This window comes from Poromitra crassiceps (assembly GCF_964638095.1).
Source record: "Poromitra crassiceps genome assembly, chromosome: 16".
Lineage (NCBI taxonomy): Eukaryota > Metazoa > Chordata > Actinopteri > Beryciformes > Melamphaidae > Poromitra > Poromitra crassiceps.
In genome coordinates, this window is record NC_139645.1 from 32,884,885 (window position 1) to 32,902,602 (window position 17,718).

The 17,718-nt window shown below is 41.7% G+C and overlaps 1 protein-coding gene across 1 annotated transcript in view; it reads left to right on the forward strand.

Annotated features, from left to right (window-relative positions):
• Positions 1–571: 571 nt before the first annotated feature.
• Positions 572–17,718, forward strand: part of LOC310791599 (protein NLRC3-like) — a gene marked incomplete at both ends in the record, with an annotated part of 346,801 nt that continues 329,654 nt past the window's right edge. The window contains 7 exons of the mRNA XM_083653265.1: positions 572–585; positions 1,258–1,368; positions 7,289–7,367; positions 7,541–7,631; positions 8,099–9,890; positions 14,862–15,035; positions 15,246–15,419. Of these exons, the coding sequence (XP_083509391.1) occupies positions 572–585; positions 1,258–1,368; positions 7,289–7,367; positions 7,541–7,631; positions 8,099–9,890; positions 14,862–15,035; positions 15,246–15,419 (2,435 nt within the window). The remainder of the gene's footprint in view (positions 586–1,257; positions 1,369–7,288; positions 7,368–7,540; positions 7,632–8,098; positions 9,891–14,861; positions 15,036–15,245; positions 15,420–17,718) is intronic.

The following is a 17,718-nucleotide window of genomic DNA, read 5'->3' on the forward strand; positions in this document are numbered from 1 at the left end:
TTAGAGCCGCATCCGTGAAACACTGTGTGTGTGTGTGTGTGTGTGTGTGTGTGTGTGTGTGTGTGTGTGTGTGTGTGTGTGTGTGTGTGTGTGTGTGTGTGTGTGTGTGTGTGTGTGTGTGTGTGTGTGTGTGGGTGGGTGGGTGGGTCGGGTGGGTGTGTGTGGGGGGGGGCTGTATGTGTGTGTAGCTGGGTGAACGAAGCACATCAGAAAATTGAAACTTATTTTCTTTAAGCTGTTTAAGACATAAATCCAGCTTTAAACTTGAAATGGCTCTATCTTATCCAGAGTGAATTCCTAGACTTATGAGTACTAGTAGCAGAATTTTAATTCTTAGATCATCAAAAATTACACATTTTTTAGAGAACAGAAGAAAAAACATTGAGTGGAAATGGGGCAGCCATTTGTTATTGTTGTTGTTGTTGTTGTTGTTGTTGTTGTTGTTGGTGGTGGTGGTGGTGGTGGTGGTGTTGTCGTCGTCATCACTGTCATTGTGTCTGGTTGGATACTTGCTGCTGTGGTTTAGGATTGGGAAGCAAAACTCTGTTCCAAAATTAGAACCAAATCCAAAATGCAGAGCAACGGGTACCCGTAAAAGTTGAATTTCAGTTCTGCTTATATCGTTTCCATCAGTTGTAATGTGCCAGTAAAACCAACGAGTCTGTCCAGCTGCTGCTGTGGCTGTATGGGAGTTGAATGTCTTCTAAACCTACACTAGTGCTCTTTCTGGACTGTAAGACTTACTGTGATGCTGCCTGTTGTTCCATAGATTTACTTCCTTCATGTCTCTTCACAGTGAATGAAAAAAGAATGAGCAGATTATTATTTAATCTTATAATAACAGCAACCAAAACATGTTCCTTAAACTGTCAATTGAGATTATGAATGCCTGGATATGGCTTGTGTCAAGGTTTTTAAAAGTAAGGTTTTTGCTTTGAAATAAGAATGTGACCTGTTTTGAGTCCGTCCCTCAAAGAATCGGAATCGCGAATCATCGAGAACCGGAATCGATAAGCAGAATCAGAATCTTTCAAATGCAAACGATACCCAACCCTGCTGTGTCTGTCTGACTTGCCTCCTCTCAGTGTACCAGGGTTTTATTATTATTATTATTATTTTATTATGTATTATTATTATTGTTATTATTAGTGTTGTTGTTGTTGTTATTATTGTTGTTATTATTATTGTCATCACTGTCATTGTCTCTGGTTGTCCACTTGCTGTGTCTGTCTGACTTGCCTCCTCTCTGTGTACCAGGGTCCAGCAGGAGAGTCCAGGCTCTCCTCAGCCCAGCTATAAGTCCAGGAGGAGTGAGCCCTCAGAGCATGGCTCTACTGATGTTCCACACCACCCTTCTTCTGGAAAGGAGTAGGTTGTTCTCACTATCACAATAACTGTGTGTTCATGTTTTAATTAATACTTGCTCCTTTTCAGCATGAGGCTATTGCTCTTCACATACAGGCTATTTGGGTCTTTAGTTTCTAGGATAAGGAAACTTTGGAGGTAGTTGTGGAGCTAAGAGTGTGACTATTTCATCTCCAAGTCAGGACCTGTCTATCTGCTGTCAAGAAGACCTGCATATCTGCTGTCAGGACCTGTCTATCTGCTGTTCAGGACCTCTCTATCATCTAGTTCTTCCTTGGAGTTTTATGGCGGTTGACATCATTAAGTGTTGCATTACCACCACCTACTGGATTGTTAAAGCTACATAGTGCAAATTATTACAGGGTCAATAAAAATTAGAATTATATGACTTATGATTATATAACTGAATGGCGACTCACACAGGGACGTGTATTTCACTAGTGTTATTGATAAGTTATTGACACCAATTCACATCATTGATTTCCTGTGGTGTTCTTCAAGGTCTTAGTGTGGTATTTTTCAATTCTCAAATTAAATCTTGCACCAAGTCTGTGTAACAAATGGTATCAACCCCAAAATTGCTGCAACAATTTATGACAGATGGATGGTCACTATCAAAAACTCCAGCTGGAGGAAGCAGATGGACATGGAAAGTGACAATATGTAACATCACATCGTGTGTGTGTGTGTGTGTGTGTGTGTGTGTGTGTGTGTGTGTGTGTGTGTGTGTGTGTGTGTGTGTGTGTGTGTGTGTGTGTGTGTGTGTGTGTGTGTCTGTAGAACTAATGCATTGTGTGTCTTTACTAGAACTAATGATGATATGTATCAAACATTTGTGTTTCCAGAGGTCAGTACCACAGGCGGAGAGCAGAGTCTCCAGTACCCAGCTGTCTGTCTATGAAGAGTGACCGCTCCAAAGGTTATCTACCTCCAGACCTTAGTGATGAACCTGGACCTTCAGACACAAAGTAAGAGGACTGTGTATGGTGGAAGCCTACCTGATGGAATATGATTCAATGAGATTATGAAATCAAGCTAGTAAAGATATCAAAGAAAGAGAAAAACAACTGCTCACGTCACTGATCTACAAAACAACCAAAATGGATGTTTATTTGGATGATGTTAGCCAGAAACAAACGATTATTTCATCCACATCTATCTACTAATTCCAAGAATTTGTGTGTGTGTGTGTGTGTGTGTGTGTGTGTGTGTGTGTGTGTGTGTGTGTGTGTGTGTGTGTGTGTGTGTGTGTGTGTGTGTGTGTGTGTGTGTGTGCATGCGTGCGTGCGTGCGTGCGTGCATGCGTGCGTGCGTGTGTGTGGAACTAATGCATTGTTGTGTGTCTTTACTAGAACTAATGATGATATGTATCAAACATTTGTGTTTCCAGAGGTCAGCACCACAGGCAGAGAGCAGAGTCTCCAGTACCCAGCTGTCTGTCTATGAAGAGTGACTGGTCTAAAGATGTTCCTCTACACTTCAGTAATGAACCTGGACCTTCAGACACAAAGTAAGAGGACTGTGTATAGTGGAAGGGGGGGGACTGGGGGGAGGGGGGCATGCCCCTATGGTGAGGGCTATGGTTAGGGGGGGTAGAGGAATGATGGGGGGCACGACATCTACATGCTAACACTCCTGAGTGAGTTTTTCCAAATTCAGGCTTTAAGGCTCACGTTTTCAGAATTCTAACACACGAGGATTGTAAAATGCATTTGCATTTTACAACACACACCTGCAAGCCTCAAGCCTGCAAACCACTGCTGTAGGCCTACCTGATGGAAGATGATTGAATGAGTCTCTAATACCCAGCTGTCTGTTTGAAGACTGAGGGCTCTATCTTCCCAAAAGCGCTAATTTAGTGTTTGCGTTTAACGCCGTGCGCAATGCAAATTGGGGTCGGACACAAGCGCATGCCTGTGATAATTGTACTGGGCGTTGGCTGCCACAAGCCAAAGCAGGCGTTTCAGCGCTAAAATGGTGGGATAGATGGCGTTACCCTATCGTCTGCAGCGCGCAATTACTTTGCGCTAAGAGCTTTGAAAAGGACCTCTTATGCGGAAACACTCTTGGAGCGCACCCGTAATCTCCGTGCAGCGCAGGGCAGTGCAAAGTAGAATTCCTTTTGGAGATGTCATTACGCACAGCCTAGACATCAAATTATGCTGCTAAAATTGGGTATTAGCAGATAATTCAGTGAGGCAATCAACTATAACTCACTGAGAAACTTGTATCACATGGCAAAGAGGGAAATTAATTGAGAAAACCTGTTGGACAATGGACATAGGCTATTTACCTCCATAACCCGAAGGGTCGTTGGCACCACAGACAATCTGTCAATAAGCTCCCTCTGTCCTCGCACGAGTGAGTACACTCTATTACGCATGGAGAGAATTACAGCATATTGCATGCCTCGCGCAAACAGCCATTGTGAGACGGGAATATGATTGATTTTGATTGATGTAATGCCCAGCCTTGCCTGGCCACACCTCTGAATAATTCTGGTAGTTAAGACCGCCCAAATCCCGTTTGCGCAGGCATTTTGGGGCGCAGGTGATTTTGGCACGGCTCTAATTTGCGTCTGCGACACGTGACGTGTAGAGTACATTTCCGCATCCCGGCCGAGAATTGCATCCCCAACATATTTCGGGGCTGTTTTAACTTAGAAATCAGGGAGGTCACGTCTACCAGACAATTATCTCACTTTTAAACAGTTAAATTTCTGTATAAATCATTACAAGTATGCTCCCGTGAGGTGGGGATGTTTTTTTGCTGCTGGGCGGGGGAGCAAAACATTATCAGACAGTATCAAACATTATTTGTGTTTCCAGAGGTCAGCACCACAGGCAGAGAGCAGAGTCTCCAGTACCCAGCTGTCTGTCTATGAAGAGTGACTGGTCTAAAGATGTTCCTCTACACTTCAGTAATGAACCTGGACCTTCAGACACAAAGTAAGAGGACTGTGTATACTGGAAGCCTGATGGAATATGATTCAATGAGATTGTATTTATGAAATCAAGCTAGTAGTAAAGATATCAAAGAAAGAGAAAATCAACTGCTCACGTCACTGATCTACAAAACAACCAAAATGCATGTTTATTTGGATGATGTTAGCCAGAGACAAACGATTATTTCATTCACATCTACTAATAAAAATCGGGATGTGTGTGCGTGTGTGTGTGTGTGTGTGTGTGTAGAACTAATGCATTGTTGTCTGTCTTTACTAGAACTAATGATGATATGTATCAAACATTTGTGTTTCCAGGGGTCAGCACCACAGGCTGAGAGCAGAGTCTCCAGTACCCAGCTGTCTGTCTATGAAGAGTGACTGGTCTAAAGATCCTCCTCCTTACTTCAGTAATGAACCTGGACCTTCAGACACAAAGTAAGAGGACTGTGTATACTGGAAGCCTACCTGATGGAATATGATTCAATGAGATTGTATTTATGAAATCAAGCTAGTAAAGATATCAAAGAAAGAGAAAAACACTTCACTGATCTACAAAACAACTAAAATGAATGTTTATTTGGATGATGTTAGCCAGAAACAAACGATTATTTCATCCACATCTGTATCTACTAATTCCAAGAATCTGTGTGTGTGTGTGTGTGTGTGTGTGGGTGTGTGTGTGTGTGTGTGTGTGTGTGTGTGTGTGTGTGTGTGTGTGTGTGTGTGTGTGTGTGTGTGTGTGTGTGTGTGTGTGTGTGTGTGTAGAGCTAATGCATTGTTGTCTGTCTTTACTAGAACTAATGATGATATGTATCAAACATTTGTGTTTCCAGAGGTCAGCACAACAGGCAGAGAGCAGAGTCTCCAGTACCCAGCTGTCTGTCTATGAAGAGTGACCGGTCTAAAGATGCTCCTCTACACTTCAGTAATGAACCTGGACCTTCAGACACAAAGTAAGAGGACTGCTTATAGTGGAAGGGGCGGGGGGACTTGGGGGAGGTGGGCATGCCCCTATGGTGAGGGATATGGTTAGGGGGGGTATAGGAATGATGGGTGGCGCGACACATACATGCTAACACTCCCGAGTGAGTTTTTCCAAATTCAGGCTTTAAGGCTCACATTTTCAGAATTGTAACACACGAGGATTGTAAAGTGCATTTGCATTTTGTAACACACAAGCTGCAAGCCTGAAGCCTGCAAACCACTGCTGTAGTTCTACCTGATGGATGATTGAATGAGTCTCTAATACCCAGCTGTCTGTCTGAAGACTGCCTGGTCTAAAGATGCTCCTCCATACTTGTGTAGAACTAATGCATTGTTTGTGTGTTTTTACTAGAACTAATGATTATTATGTATCAAACATTATTTGTGTTTGCAGAGGTCAGCACCACAGGCAGAGAGCAGAGTCTCCAGTACCCAGCTGTCTGTCTATGAAGAGTGACCGGTCTAAAGATCTTCCTCCATGCTTCAGTAATGAACCTGGACCTTCAGACACAAAGTAAGAGGACTGTGTATAGTGGAAGCCTACAGTACCTGATGGAATATGATTCAATGAGATTGTATTTATGAAATCAATCAAGTTGTAAATATATCAAAGAAAGAGAAAAACAAGAGGGGGCAGAGGAATGACGGGGGCCACGACACGTACCTGTAACACTTACGATTTTTAACCCTTTCTCTCGCTGTGCTCCTGATTGGTCACTTCTCCTGTTATTGTCTTTCAGAGGCTGTAGCAGGCTGAGTAGAGTGAAATTTCTGGTATCATACAGTATGAAACCACAAGACCTAAGGCATCCATCGGTGCCAACCATGTCATGCTAGCAGCTAGCTCGTCAGGAAGAGGGCTAAATAACACTTCAAATTCATGCTAAATTTTGGCGATGGGTAACCGTTTATTTAGGTCCCTAACAACATAATATGAACTATTTGTAATTAGACATGAACACTAAAGTAATTACACAGTAGTAATCGCACCGATAGTTATACAGTAAAATGTTTGTGTTCATATGTAGTTACATGGTACCGGATCTGTAAAATGAAGCAATTTCTATTCAAATGTAGTTCATATGTATTTAAATGGTACCGGACATGTAAATTGAAGTGAATCTATTCAACTCTAGTTCATATGTGGTACCATTAGTAGTAAAGATATCAAAGAAAGTCACTGGAAAGAGAAAAATAACTACTCACCGCTCTAAAAACAATTATTTTTGTGTGGATTATCCAGAAACAAATGAATATTTCATTTACATCTACCGTAAAACTTCAAATAGTAGCCCGGGCATTTATTTACCAAAATGTATTTCCAGACCCGGCATCTATATGGGACCAGCGTCTATTTGGGACTGCCGTTATTTGTTTTATTTGTTGTATGATAGTACTTAAAGTGTTACAAAAGAAGGTAGGTACAGGCAGTTTTGAACATGCCTGTTCTTTATATATATAATATTGTAGAGTACGGATTGGAACAAACAAAACAAATACGGCAACAAAACGGATCATTATCATCATCGTCATCGTCGTCCTCAACAATGCTACCAGTTCATGGCTCTCCTCTTCTCCCTCTGCCAAACAGCTATACCCGTATTACAAACAAGTAACATTAGCCTACCGCTCACATTCAGTTGTGTTTCATTGGAAAGCAGCAGTTTGATTAGCTTGCGAGTAACTAACTAACATTAGCATGTAGCATCAGCTAACGTTAGCTCAGTAACCAGCGATCAGCCCTTCTATCAGACATTAAGGTTGACATGCCTTTAATTAAAATAATGTAATTAAAGTGTGTGTGTGTGTGTGTGTGTGTGTGTGTGTGTGTGTGTGTGTGTGTGTGTGTGTGTGTGTGTGTGTGTGTGTGAGAGAGAGAGCATGTGAGAGAGAGAGAGAGAGAGAGAGAGAGAGAGAGAGAGAGATAATATAACATATTGTGACCCTTGACCTAATATCTGATTTTTTGTTTTGTTTTGTTTCTTCTCACAGAGTTCAGCAGGAGATGTCAGAGGTTCTCAGTGGTCAGTCTGCACAGGAGCATCAAACAGGCCTAGACTCTATATTCATGGTGTGTAAATTAACAGCATTACCGTTTACGTGAAATGCAAAACAAAAATGCTGTCTCGACGCTAGAATATTTAGAGTCTAGACCAACAGGCTTTCAAACTATGCATGATGGTTTTGATGTTGTGTTCCACATGTTTATTATGAAACTTTGATTTTTATGTTATTCTGTTGCAGCTGCTTGAGGAGAACATTGTCACCTTTGTGAGGAACGAGCTGAAGACGTTCCAGAGGGCTCTGAGTGCAGATTCCCAAGAATGCTTAGAGAGTCAGAGGGAGGATGAGGAGGTGGTGGACGGTGAGGAGGAAGAGCAGAGGAGGAGCACCAGAGAGACTTTTCTAGACATCACACTGCTCTTCCTGAGGAGAATGAAGCAGGAGGAGCTGGCTGACTGTCTGCAGAGCAGTAAGAATCTTTGAACATTTCTGACTTTCTGTCTGCAGCTGTAAATACAGACATGTCTAAAACAAGATTGGAAGGTCAATGAGCAAAATCACACATGAACAATCTGGTCAAATAATGTGGTGTCGTGCTGCACATGATAATAGAAACATGAAAAAAGAGAAAACAACGACACAACACTTACCTTTCACATTGAGCGAGAAACACGTTCAGGATCTATGTGTCCACTGAGCTGAATAGATGCCAGGAGCTGCAGTTTTATCAACATTAACAAATTATCACATTTACTGTAACACTCATTCACTAATTGATTATTTTGTTATTTCATTCAGAAACTATTGCTGCCATTTGCCAACGTAAACACAAATCTTACCTGAAGGAGAGGTTTCAGTGTTTGTTTGAGGGGATTGCTAAAGCAGGAAACCCAACAGTTCTGAATCAGATCTACACAGAGCATTACCTCACAGAGGGAGGGAGTGGAGAGGTCAACGATGAACATGAGATCAGACAGATTGAAGCAGCATCCAGGATACCAGCAAGACCAGAAACACCGATCAAATGTGTCGATATCTTTAGAGATAAACCAATCAGAACATTGATGACAAAGGGAGTGGCTGGCATTGGGAAAACAGTCTTAACACAGAAGTTCACTCTGGACTGTGCTGAAGACAAATCCAACCAGGATATACAGTTCATATTTCCATTCACTTTCCGAGAGCTGAATCTGCTGAAAGATAAAAAGTTCAGCTTGGTGGAACTTATTCATCGCTTCTTTCCTGAGACCAAAGAAGCAGGAATCTACAGGTTTGACAAGTTCCAGATTGTGTTAATCTTTGACGACGGTCTGGATGAGTGTCGACTTCCTCTAAACTTCAAGAAGAACAAGATTGTGACTGATGTCACAGAGTCGACCTCAGTGGACGTGCTGCTGACAAACCTCATCAAGGGGAAACTTCTTCCCTTTGCTCACCTCTGGATGACCACACGACCTGCAGCAGCCAATCAGATCCCTCCTGAGTGCATTGACATGGTGACGGAGGTGAGAGGCTTCACTGACCCACAAAAGGAAGAGTACTTCAAGAAGAGATTCAGAGATGAGCAGCAGGCCAGCAGAATCATCTCCCACATCAAGACTTCACGGAGCCTCCACATCATGTGCCACATCCCAGTCTTCTGCTGGATCACTGCTACAGTTCTGGACCATGTGTTGAGAACAGATGAGAGAGGAGAGCTGCCGAAGACCCTAACTGAGATGTACATCCTCTTCCTCATGGTTCAGTCCATACAGAGCAATGTCAAGTATCATGGGAGAACCGAGTCAGATCCAGCGTGGAATCGAAAGAACAGGAAAATGATTCTCTCTCTGGGAAAACTGGCTTTTGAGCAGTTGAAGAAAGGCAACCTGATCTTCTATGAAGCCGACCTGACAGAGTGTGGCATTGATATCACAGCAGCCTCAGTGTACTCAGGAGTGTTCACACAGATCTTTAAAGAGGAGCGTGGGCTGTACCAGGACCAGGTCTTCTGCTTTGTCCATCTGAGCATCCAGGAGTTTCTGGCGGCTCTTTATGTCTTTCTGACATTCATCAACAATGGTGTTAATTTACTGAGTGAAGAACAGTTAACCTCCCCTCCGTCCATGGTATTACACCAGAGATCTGAAGTAAAACACATCTACCACACTGCTGTGGACAAGGCCTTACAGAGTCCAAATGGACACCTGGACTTGTTCCTACGCTTCCTCCTGGGTCTTTCACTGCAGACCAATCAGCCTCTCCTACGAGGCCTGATGACACAGAGAGGAAGTAGGCCACACACCAATCGGAAAACAGTCCAGTACATCCAAGAGAAGATCAAAGAGAATCTCTCTCCAGAGAGAAGCATCAATCTGTTCCACTGTCTGAATGAGCTGAATGACCATTCTCTAGTGGAGGAGATCCAACAGTACCTGAGATCAGGAAGTCTCGACCCAGATGAACTCTCCCCAGCTGAGTGGTCAGCTCTGGTCTTCATCTTACTGTCATCAGAAGAAGAGCTGAACGTGTTTGACCTGAAGAAATACTCTGCTTCAGAGAAGGCTCTTCTGATGCTGCTTCCAGTGGTCAAAGTATCCAATAAATCTGTGTAAGTAGATAAATGAATAGAAGTTAGGGCTGTCAAACGATTCAAATATTTAATCGAGTTAACTCACCTCTGTTTTTACGCAGCCATTACACACAGAAAACAATGGAACCCATGCATGACAACAACAGACACATTGTAACAAGTTCATTATTCAGCTAAAATTTCCATTACTCAAAGATCTTTCCCTGGAACCTTCACAATTAAAACAAATAATCTCACACAATGTCATTGTGTCCAACCTCACATGGGGAAAATAAAGGCTCACAAAATCATCCCCTTCTATTATGTGGGATCAAAACAAAATAAAAATAAAGTGTGCATGAAACAGTGGGGAGTGTAGTACAGAACTTAGACTCAAACTATGTAGTGCAGTTAGGCTATAGCCTATACTTTCATTTATTTGGATAAAACAGGCTATGCTGCTCTCTCCTGCTGTTCTGTTGTGTTCAGCAGAGGCTGAGCAACCCAGCCTCCTTCCCTTCTCTTTTTTTCCAGACAAAATGAACATGGAAACATGACAAAGACAAGAACAACTACAGCATACACAGTACATGAGCTGTCCCCTTTACTTTCTTCGCACTGAGCCAGTTGCTCAAACAGACAAGCCTATTTACATTTTGGGACAACAGGGGAGCTCACTTCTTCTGAAGAACTTCTGAAGAACATGTCCAGACAGTGAAAACAACCTCTCACATGGTAGGGATGTAGCAGGTTTTGCCAAGTACTTCATGTTTGCACCACCACTGCTGGGGACAGTCCTCCATGCCAATAGTGGGCTCCGCCCTGTAGCGCTCCACACAGTTCTCAATACAGTCCTCTTCATCAGATGAAGACCATGAGAGCTGATCTTTTCTTAGGTGGCTCAGGCGTCGCTGGTTGGGCAGGCTGTGCAGGCCTCTCCTCCCTGAGCAAGGCAGTCGAATGCCACACCTCAGGCTGAGGTGAGCAGCTCTTAGCACTCTTAGCAAGCTCTTAGCGCTAAAAAAGGCCCCGTTGCCTTGAGCGCACCAGTATCTTGCCCGGTGAGCAGAGGACACATGCTAATCCACTCTTCGACCCAACCAAAGCAACAAACTAATGAATTTGTCTCCTGGAATTCCTTCAACCAGGAGGAGGGGAGAATAGAATAGAATAAAATAAAATAGAATGGAATACAATAGTTTAGAATGGAATAGAATAGAATAAATAATAGGTGAAATAAATAAACAATATACCATACTCATGTTCTATCTATCACACACACACACACACACACACACACACACACACACACGAGTAGCCTATCCAGCTGTCAATCAAACGGATACGTTGCTCTCTCCTCTCTCTTCAGAATGCCACATTGATTTTCAGCTAGCCTACAATGCAGAAAAAACACACACCTTGATTTAAAAATGAGAATTTGTTTGTCATGATTTTAATACATAATTCCCGACCATAGTTCCAGGTCGGTGGTGTTATATTAACAGTAGATTACTTTGAGAAAGTTGCGTCAGCCACTGATACAATAACCCCTTTCCCTGAAATTGCAAGAATGTGTGGCCAGGGTGTGGCAAGGCCTGAATTCACGTTAAAAACAATTTAGGGTAGACTGCCCGTTTAATACTCAAACCAGGTAAAAGCATATATCCTTTTTGACACGTGACCATAAATGATAGACTGAGACAAGGATTCCCCCAAGATTACAACATTTATTGGCTCTTACAGATGGTAGAACAACAATTTTATTATTCTATTCAATTAAGAGCTATAAAGACATACATATGCAAATATACTCTGCAATATGATTTACAATATAAAATAAGTGCTGAATAATGATGACGGTGGATGGCAAATAGGCCGGGGTAGAGTACTCACCAAGCCCCCCACGTCCACACACACACACACACACACACACACACACACACACACACACACACACACACACACACACACACACACACACACACACACACACACCACAAGGTGAGGGAAGATCAATAAGGGAATGCAATCCAAATAATAAAGTGCAAAGTTACCACAGACGTACAGGAGGAGTATGAAGCACAGGTGACTCTATCACTGAACCCCCCACCAACTGAACAGCCATGCCCCAGTCCCACAGCACTCATACAGAGAAAGAGAACCAGTTAGCACCAGAGCTAGCTACAACAGTTTTACCTAACTATCTTCTTGGGGAAAAGATTAATCATAAGCAGAGATGGGAAAAGTACTGACATTCTGTACTTGAGTAGAAGTACAGTTACTTGTGTAAAAAACTACTCCGGTAAAAGTAGAAGTACTGTTCAATTATTTTACTCAAGTAAAAGTAAAAAAGTACAGGCTCTGAAATGTACCCAACGAGTAAAAGTAAAAGTATTTTTACCGTATCTTTCTGAATGACTGAACCTCACATCATAGAATATAATTTGAGGATAAAAGATCCCCTACAAATGTTTTACACATCTTAAAACTCTACTTTAAATAGTGTGCTATGGTTTTTCCACACAAAAACCCCCCATTAAAATCATATTTAGTCCTCCCTCATTAATATTTCCATGATATATGAATATGCTGGATACAAGGTGTCCCTTACAAAGTGCAGAATCACAATACTCGAGACTGATATGATACTGATACCTAATGGATAAGGAACTGAATGTCCACAGGTTGATCACATTCACAAATTCAAGGTTTATTATTAAGACAGAACTGTCTCTGGTGTTAGAACACCACCATATTCCATATTAGCTGAATGTTGACAGTGCACAAACTGAATGTATGTGTTAGAACAACACCATAAGGGGCCATGCGGTTATTTAAAAAAGAACGCTTGGAAAAGCCAGATTATTGGCAACTCTGGAAGCAGCGAGATGAAAATCCTCCTCTCCTGGGAGAAGACTCGAGGTGGGAGGAGTGAAGAGGAGCAGGGCGCTTTTCCTGTTAAACTTTCCTCAGCTTTCAGCGCCCAGAGCGCTGCGCTAAAAAAAACACAGCCAGCTTTTAAACGCGATGAAATGCTTCTTGAAAGAGATGCGCGCTAAGCGCGTACTTATAGAGAATGAATTGCAAAAAGAGGAGCGCTAATAAGTGCTGGCTGTCTGCACGGCTCCTAATGTCTGCGTGTGTCTCCCCTCAGAGAAAATCCGTGTTTTCTTCTTTGTCCACGCCCCGGAGGAGTGCCAAGTCATACTATTGGCGGAGCTGGAATGAGCTTTTATCAGCAGCGCTGGGAAACTCGTCTATTACTTCTGCTCCGTTCTCCCGTTTCTACTCGTTTTTAAATTACATTCTCGTGCATTTAAACAAAAGTAACGAACCTGTTTTGAAAATGTACACAAGTAAAAGTACAGATACTTGTGTTAAAATGTAACGAGTAAAAGTAAAAATTCATCAGAAAATTAAATACTCAAGTAAAGTACAGATACTCGAAAAATCTACTTAAGTACAGTAACGAAGTATTTGTACTTCGTTACTTCCCATCTCTGATCATAAGCCATGAAGTGCTGGAAGTGAACAGCACAAAATAAACCAAAACTGTACATACAGTATAAACTAAAGAAAACAAAACAGCAGTGGCCGTCAGTGTCTACAAGAAAACACATTAAAGAGTTAACATGCTGCTGCTAAACAACAACAAATAAATGCATAACATAATGGACATAATATTAGTGTTTTTACCTCTGTCTTATTAAGGCACACAATATTCATGTGGGCTTTTCAAAAAAATTCACCTCAAGAGTTAATTTATCAAGAGTTCATTCATAACTTTCATCTACAGTTTGCTGACATCATTTAGTACTATCAAATTAGTACCCCATTTCAAATAATCATATCACGACATGAAAGCTGTTAATCAATCTTCATTGTGAGGAGAACATTCTGAACAGGCAAGATGGCTGCCTAGTGCCTAAATGGGCAGTTTTCTAGCCCATAAATGATCATATATTTGGCCAAAAAGTATGTAACGCACAAAATAAAATGGTAATGTCTTCATTTAATATAGAATGCTAAGGACATTTAACTGGTTCTTTAAACTCGCATTCCAGGAATATCATTATTTACCAGGGCTCTTACCCCATCAACATCAACTCCCACTCTACACTGTTTCAGCAAGAGCAATGTCTGTTTTCAGTTTGGATATGTCCCACAGACCCTCTCTGAGACCCATTTCAGCTGGTCTTTAACCGAGGGGGAAGAGGGCTCTCTGCATCAGCTGTGTGCTTGGCCAGCCAGTGGTATTTGAGACTAGACGTACTCTGGTGGTAACTTAATTCACATCAACAGTAAATTAAAATGACAGTAAAATCTCAACAACTTTGGGCTTGTTGAGAGAACCAACTGGCAGGGCTTTGAAGCTGAGCATGCCATTCAAAATACCTTATTCTTTATCCATTTCTGCTCACGGAGGTTTGTTTCTGTTTGCCATCAACAATGTTACTGCATCGCTTCCTGATTTCCCAAACTACGGGGCGGGCCAAGGGTCAAACATCACAGAACATGACTGCGTTAATCGCGGGTCAAAAAGAATAGTGGTGTTCAAAGGAATGTGTGTTAACACATCATCGCATTAACTTTGACAGCCCTAATAAGAGATAGATGACACTATTTTATACAGGAGAGAAATACTTTCAATGTTATTGATTTTGTTTCTTTTTCACTAATTCTCCTTCAGGCTGAGTGGCTGTGAGCTGTCAGAGAGAAGCTGTGAAGCTCTAGCCTCAGTCCTCAGCTCCCAGTCCTCTAATCTGAGAGAGCTGGACCTGAGTAACAATGGCCTAAAGGATTCAGGATTGATGCTGCTCTGTGCTGGACTGGAGAGTCCGCACTGTAGACTGGAGACTCTCAGGTCAGATCAGAGTCTTATGGTTTTGTGTAACAATGTATTTGAACTACATCATCACGTGCTGGTTTATTTGTGGTCAAATGAAATCAGTGTTGTGTTATAAACCCTGCATGATTTTGTTTCTTACTTTTTCACTAATTCTCCTTCAGGCTGAGTGGCTGTCAGCTGGCAGAGAGAAGCTGCGAAGCTCTAGCCTCAGTTCTCAGCTCCCAGTCCTCTAATCTGAGAGAGCTCGACCTGAGTAACAATGACCTAGAGGATTCAGAATTGATGCTGCTCTGTGCAGGACTGGAGGGTCCACACTGTAGACTGGAGACTCTCAGGTCAGATCAGAGTATTATGGCTTTGTGTAACAATATATTTTAACTACATCATCGCATGCTGGTTTATTTGTGGTCAAATAAAATCTGTGTTGTGTTATAAACCCTGCATGATACAAATGTATTATGTTGTATTCATTTCTACTCTGTTAATTTAAGGGTGGGCAGGTTTGATCTGTGACACAACAAATTAATAAATATGTATTTTGTCAGGTTGAATCAAAACAAGCTGACAGAGAAATGCTGTCAGCAGTTGTCATCACTTCTGAACTCCCAGTCCTCTAGTCTGAGAGAGCTGGACCTGAGTAACAACGACTTGCAGAATGTAGGAGTGAAACTGCTCTCTGCTGGACTGGGGAGTCCACACTGTAGACTGGATACTCTCAGGTAAGTATTACTGATACTGTTCAATAGATGACAAAATCTAAATCCTGGCTTATAAGCACAATATATCAGTGAAGTGAGTGGAGAACTCTTATTGGAAAGTTGAACGAGAGAGATCCGCAAGTTCATGTTTGATTTATTTATATTATAGCTCTAAATCACAAACATGTGTCTAAGGACTTTACAGGGAATGTGTCTAGCTAGATCTAAAGGCGACTGTCCACCAGCTCTGTGCGGCTCAGGTATGGCTGCTGGAACAGACCCACACCCATGTAATCTTGTCAGACAAATGCGGATCCTGCAAAAATAGTACAGATGCATATTTCTTCCATACCTCATGTATTGCCCATCTATTAACATGGGCGAGAGTCTGTTCAGGCTGTTTTACAAGAGCTGCACAGAGCCGTACCACATCTGATGGATATTGGGCATAACTAAACACAATCAATAAATACAATTGAATAAACTTATGCAAGACAAGCAAAAACACAATCAATGAACATAAACATTAAACACAAGCATAGCAAAAAATGCGCTGGCCTCTTATTTTCCACCCAAAGGCACGGAGGAGTGCGAGTGTAATTGCTAGTTTTCAACCGACGCATTGGTCAATTTAACACCCAGCAAGTATGGCAAGCAAGCAATGGCAAGTATAGACCAGACCAGCACATCCAGGGAATTTGCAAAACATCAAGGCCGCGCCCCATTTTAGGGGACAACACAAGCTAAGCCACTCGCCTTGACTTCAATGTAAAATAGCAGTAGCAAGAAAATCTATAGAAAAATAACAGAATTAATTTTGTTTATAAATGACCCAAAGACACCATGACATGACAATATATTTCAAGATATATTGCGCAATATATATATGCGCAAGATACATCGACACAAGGTATTTGCCTTATATGAACGCGGTATCTAGTTTCCACCAGGTTACATGCATCGTTCACATTGACGGTGTCACCCCTACTCTATCGCATTTTTATTATTATTTATTGTTAGTGAAACTATAACAACACAGCAACTCTTCGGCATATCTCTATCAAATTAAACCATTTTAAATATATTGTTTGAAGTGGTTTCGACTTCTTGTACCATCTTTTACTATGGTGGGTTTCACCTAAAAAGGGGCACGGCCTTGGCGCTGGATGCTTGAAGACAGTTCTGGTGTATTGGTGGGCTCATCTGTGCGGTGTGCGCCCGTGGTCTTAAAAGAAGGTGTGGTTGTGCGCATTACCATCTTACCGAGTACAAGCTGTAATCCAGATTTTATCATTTCCCTTTTACTGAAATTGAAATGCTGTTTTGGTTGATGCTTGGAAACATTCTTATGTATGAAACTGTGTTTGTAAATTAAAATAAGTGTCTCCCACTCCCCAAGTTATTCCTAAACTCTAATATGGTTAGGCTATTGATAGATAAACTGATTAATACTATTGTGTGGCAATAACAATGGGCATCTTAGTTTTGGAGTTTGTAAAGTGAGTTTGCAACCATGTGAATTAGTTGATAAACATGTGGATGGGTGTAATTTATATTTTTGCCTAGAGGCTTGATTGGTCAGCACTGATTTTCTTTAGGGGTGGGCAACTATTTTTTTTAATGGGGGGCCACATGAGAAACCCAGATTGTTGCCGGGGGCCGAACAAATATTGTCATGCCGTAACCCATGGATGGGCAACTTTGATGATAGAGAGGGCCACAAAAAAAATGTCCTCGCTACCAGGTTTTGTTGAGGGCTGAACGGCGCCAGCGCGAAAAAATTTGGGCATTTGAAGCCAGGTTTAGAGGAATAACTAATTTTAAATTAACAGTTGTGATGTCATTATTCAGTCTTAACCACCAATATTTGATCCTTTTCTCACTCACTCCTATGTCACCACTAGGATGGGAATTGATAAGATTTTAGCGATTCCGATTCCATTTTCGATTCTGCTTATCGATCCGATTCCTTATCGATTCTCTTATCGATTCTCATTGGGCAAGGGAAAAAAAAGACTACAAACGGGTTTATTAACATTAATTTTCTTTTATATTATTATTATTATAATCATGAATTATTATTCAGCTCTGAGATCAGATTGCTCTTTTCAATCCCATACCAAGCAGGGATCAGTGTCTGTTAAACTGGATCTGTTTGGGGGTTTGTATTTTGGGTGGAGCATCTTTGTCATCTCCCTATAGAAAATATATAGTGTGAATGAATGAAACAGAACTAGTGGTTAGAATTATGACAACATGCAACTTTGACATTTTACTTTAGCTGGCATGTCAGACAAACTAGTCATTGCTCGGACGGTGA